Source organism: Carya illinoinensis, chromosome 1, assembly GCF_018687715.1.
Source record: "Carya illinoinensis cultivar Pawnee chromosome 1, C.illinoinensisPawnee_v1, whole genome shotgun sequence".
Taxonomy (NCBI): domain Eukaryota; kingdom Viridiplantae; phylum Streptophyta; class Magnoliopsida; order Fagales; family Juglandaceae; genus Carya; species Carya illinoinensis.
The window spans coordinates 36481515-36486462 of record NC_056752.1 but is presented as its reverse complement, the minus strand read 5'-3'; the positions used below and the strand labels follow the sequence as shown (position 1 = coordinate 36486462).

General features: G+C 39.7%; 1 protein-coding gene across 1 annotated transcript; it reads left to right on the top strand.

Annotated features, from left to right (window-relative positions):
* Positions 1–647: 647 nt before the first annotated feature.
* LOC122294521 lies at positions 648–3178 on the top strand. The gene is made up of 2 exons (XM_043103360.1): positions 648–2030; positions 2414–3178. Exons 1-2 carry the CDS (start codon positions 648–650, stop codon positions 3176–3178), a joined length of 2148 nt encoding a protein of 715 aa, XP_042959294.1.
* The last annotated feature ends 1770 nt before the right edge of the window (positions 3179–4948 follow it).

Sequence of the window (4948 nt, the reverse complement as noted above, 5' to 3'; positions counted from 1 at the left end):
CCAAGCAATTGACAAACTTGGAGATAAAAGAAACCCTAGAATTTTGAAACCCTAGATGATGCAATTTTTGGCTACTAATCAATTTGACAGCCCAAGACCAAAACAAAAAAAACCCTAATGATAGAGTAATTCGGTACCTTTAGGATCAAGGAAATTTCTACATTTTTTTTTTGGCAACCCTAGAATAATGACACCCTAGAATTAAATTTAAAGATGCAAGAATTAAAAGATAGAATCAGTCCTAATCAAAAGCTAAGCTCTGAATACAAAATAATATGAACCCGCAGAATTGGAATCTCTTGAACCCACAATCAATTTGAAACTTACCCAAAAAAGTCAAAATCAAGTCAATGGATGAAAGAATCTAGACCTATTGAGGAACTCGTTTGAAGAACATAGATTATATTAAAATCTAGACCCGTTGAAGAACCTGTCTTAAGAACCCAGATTACAAAGGAAGAACGCCACAAAAGTTATGATTTACCTTTGATAAGTTCAAAAGTTCATTGAGCATTATGGAGGCTACGTGAGGCGATTTTTTTTTCTGGTTTTGGAAACTCTGGATTTTCAGGGCTTTCCATTTCTTGCTTATTTTGGCTGGCTTCCCACGCTAGGGTTGCCTCTTGACGGCGGTTTTCTCCCCTCCGATGGCTTCTCCATCGGCGGGGCTTGCTGGTTCTGATGTGCTGAAATCGTATGCTCAAGTTGTGAACAAAAAAACAGAGCATCCTACGTTCAAAATTCCCATGCGTTTTCCGGTTGATATCGATGGTGAGATGGGTTTTGTTTTCTCAGAGTTGGAGATGACAAAAGCGGCGGATGAATTCAGGTATGCTCTGGTGATGAAGTTCATGAAATCACGTCCTTCCATTGACAAAATAAGACTCACGGTGGTGAAAACTTGGGGGCTGACCGAAGTTCCAACTATCAGTTTTATGGATGAATTTCATGTGTTGATTCATATGAAAAATGAAAGAGACTTTGTGCATGGTTGGGCACGTGAAGGAAGAACAATGGAAGGCCTCCCTTTTCGGCTATTTAAATGGACTAAAGACTTTGATGTGCAAAAGGAATCCCCCTTGGCACCCCAATGGATTTTTCTGCCCGGACTACCTATGCATTTATACCGGATTGATTTCTTACAGATTATAGCTACAAGGTTTGGTCGGTATCTTGGAACAGATAATGCAACCTTGAATCATACTCGTGCTTCTGGGGCGCGCATCTTTGTTGAAGTTGATCTAACGATGGAACCGGTAAAGGGATTTCCGATGGTAGTTTCTCCTGCAAATTGCATTTGGCAGGAGGCCAAATATGAAAGAACTGGTTTTTATTGCTCAAAGTGTTTTAGACAAGGGCACACTTCTGTTGTTTGTAGGGTGGGTGAGAAGAGGAAAATTGAAGGAAAAGTTAAAGGGAAAAAAATCTGGCAACAAAAGGGCATTAAGGAGCCGATGGAGGATAAAACTGGAACTGGTATGGGGGAGAAAATATTGGATACAGGGGTTGTTAATGGCAATCCGAATGAAAATATGGCAAGTGCTTCTATTGCTCATGATATGGGTGATTTAAATGTGACCAGTCCTATAGAGATGGTTCCCGAAAAAAATTTAGATGAAGTGGTGATAACTTCACAACCGGACTTGATAAAAAGCGTTGACATGATACAACATAGAGAAGGAAAACAGGTTGCAGAAACAGAGTGTGGTCAACATGTGCAATCTGCTATACTGAGAGACTCTGACAATAGTGATGAAGAATGTGAAGAAGTTTGGCATGATGATGAACCTGAGTTGCAACAGAGTGCACAAGCAGATAGAATGCAGACTATGGTGCTGGATGAGGAAGAAACTAACGAACGTACGGGCAATGGCAGTCCACAGCGAGAAGTTACGACAGGTTATTCTTCAGAGCGAGAGGAAGGAGAAATTACTGTTTTGTTGGGGAAAGAAAAACTGTATGATACAGATGGGGAGAGACAGTCCACTGCTGCAAAAGTTTCAAAATCAGATGCTTATGAGGAAAGATCGGTAAGAAAGTCACAGCGGGTGCATACTCGTGCTCAAAAATTAAATTTATGAGTGACAATATTTTCTTTTGGAATATAAGAGGGCTGGGCAGTTCTAGAGGACGTTTAAAAAAGTTGCTCAATAAGTTTAAGGCGAGTTTGTTTGCAGTTACGGAACCTTTTATTAAAGCTGAACGTATGCATGAGTTGGGGAATTATCTTAACTTGAATTATCATTATCATATTTCGAATGAATTACAAGGGGGAAAGTTTTGGGTGTTTTGGAATGACCCAAATATTTTGGAAACAGTAGCATGTTTGAATCAATCTATTTTTGGATGGTTGGTGATCGATGGACAAAAAACTCTGATTTCTTTTATTTATGCTAAGTGTTCTTATGTGGAGAGACGGGCTCTCTGGCAAGAACTTGAGGGGCTGCTGGTGACTGATCAGCCTTGGATCGTAGTAGGTGATTTCAACACAATTAGAATGGATTCTGAGAGAATTGGTGGTAATCCTCGATCTCTGCCTTCCATGAATGAGTTTAATGATTTTATTGACAGGTGTGGTCTCTTTGAGTTAACGTGTTCGGGACAACGGCTGTCTTGGTGTAATGGGCATGCTGGGACTTCACGGAGTTGGGCGAGGCTAGACAGAGTGCTCATCAATAATAATTTCTTAACTCGGTTTCAGTTTACGAAAGTGAATTACCTTAGTTGCAAATCTTCAGATCATTGCCCGATGGTAGTTTCTTCAGAGATACCGTTTACTGCATATGGTCCATCTCCTTTCCGTTTCATGAATATGTGGTGTTTGCATGCTGATTTTTTGAATTTTGTGAAGGAAGTGTGGAACAGACCGGATGAGGTACAAGGCATGATGAAGCTTGTGACCCGTTTGAAACGTACTAAGGTTGCTTTAAGAGGTTCGAATAAAACTGTTTTTGGAAGAGTGGAAGGGAATATTAGAGCTCTTGAGGAGAGAATGGATATTTTAGAGGAGAAGCTTCAACTTGATTTTTCCGAGGACCTAGAGGATGATTTTTTAGCAACTAAAATAGAGCTGGATTTATGGGAAAAGAGGGAAGCCTCTCGTCTGGGTCAACTTGCTAAGAAAAAATGGCTGAATGAAGGTGATAAATACCCTGCTTTTTTTTCACGCCGTTATTAAGCAACGTCGACTAAAGGGCATGATCAAGAAAATGGTGCTTTCAGACAGAAGGGTTTTGGAGAGTGCCGAAGCAGTTCATTCGGGTGCTGAGAGTTACTTTCGAAACTTCTTAAATGAAAATTCAGAAGTTGAGAGTTGTGCTTTGGGCGAGTTAGTTGATGAAAAAGTCTCAGAAGAAGATAACGAGATGCTTTGTGCGGAGCCGACTGAGATGGAAGTCAAACAAGCCATTTTCTCTATTCCAAAAAATAGTAGTCCAGGTCCTGATGGCTTTGGGTCTGAGTTCTATATGGTTTGTTGGGATATTGTGAAGGAGGATGTCATCGCTGCTGCCAGAGATTTTTTCAGAGGTACTCCTTTATCCAGGTTTTACTCTTCCTCTTTTATTGTTTTGATACCAAAAGTACCTGAACCGACGAGCTTTGATAAGTTTCGTCCCATAAGTCTTTGTTCTGTGGTGTATAAGATTTTTTCCAAGATCATTGTTAATAGATTGACAGGCATTATTGATAAAGTGGTGTCGCATGAACAAGGTGCTTTTGTTCCAGGACGTAGTATTTTTGAAAATATTACCCTGGCACAGGAAATGGTTCATTCTTTGAATAAAAAAACTGTTGGTGGCAATGTGATGTTGAAAATTGATATGGCTAAGGCTTATGATAGGGTGAATTGAGATTTCTTATTAAAGGTTCTCAGGGCCTTTGGTTTTTCTGAGAGGTTTTGCAGGTTGATTGGTAATTGTATAAAGTCTCCCTGGTTTTCAATTTTGATGAATGGAACTTTGAAAGGCTTCTTTAACTCTTCAAGGGGTTTACGTCGAGGAGATCCCCTATCCCCTTATTTATTTATTGTCATGGAGGAGATCTTAACTAGACTGCTGAGGAAAAATTTTGAGGAAGGTAGGATTGGTAAATATCATCATCCTATTGGTGCTCCTTTGGTTTCACACATTTTCTATGCTGATGACGTCCTTATTTTTGTTAATGGAGGGAAATGTTCGATTAAAAATCTTATGCATGTGCTTGAGTTATATGAAAAATGGTCGGGACAAAAAATTAATAAGGAGAAGTCAGCGTTATTTGCTTCTAAGAAGATTGCATCAAATCGGAAGCGTAGTTTGCTCAGAATCACCGGTTTCAGGGAAGGTAATTTTTCGGTCACGTATTTGGGGGCCCCTTTGAACTCGGGTAGATCGACAACCAGAATTTTTGAGTATCTTGTGGAAAAAGTGAAAAAGAAAATAGCTAGATGGAAATTCTGACTCCTCTCACAAGGTGACAGGTTGATTCTTGTTAAACATGTTTTGTCTAGCATGCCTATCCATCTGATGTCAGTGATGAATGTTCCGGTTACTACTCTTTCCCGTATAAATTCTATTCTTGCTAATTTTTTATGGGGGGAGACGGAGAATAAAAGAAAATTACATTGGATGTCTTGGAAGAAGGTGTGCAAGCCTACAAAGGAAGGTGGTTTGGGTATTCGGGATTTTAAAGAGGTGCAAAAGTCGCTTCAAATGAAATTTGCTTTCCGTCTTATTGCTACCAATAATTTGTGGACTGACTTTTTCAGAGCCAAGTATTCTCGCAATGCTCATGTTCTAGCACAAAACAGGAGACCCACGGATTCCCGTTTTTGGAAATCTATTATTTCCGTATTACCAGAAGTTGTAGATAATGTGAAGGTTTTGGTAAGGGTTGGTAACGCTTCTTTCTGGTTTGACAGATGGTTATCTTCAGGTTTGCTCTCCGCTAGAGCTCATGATATTGCTAA

Coding starts and splice junctions, on each gene's coding strand:
- LOC122294521 (XM_043103360.1), top strand. CDS start 648: ATGGCTTCTCCATCGGCGGGGCTTGCTGGTTCTGATGTGCTGAAATCG. Junction 2,031..2,413: donor ATGCTTATGAGGAAAGATCG/GTAAGAAAGTCA, acceptor TCTTATGTGGAG/AGACGGGCTCTCTGGCAAGA.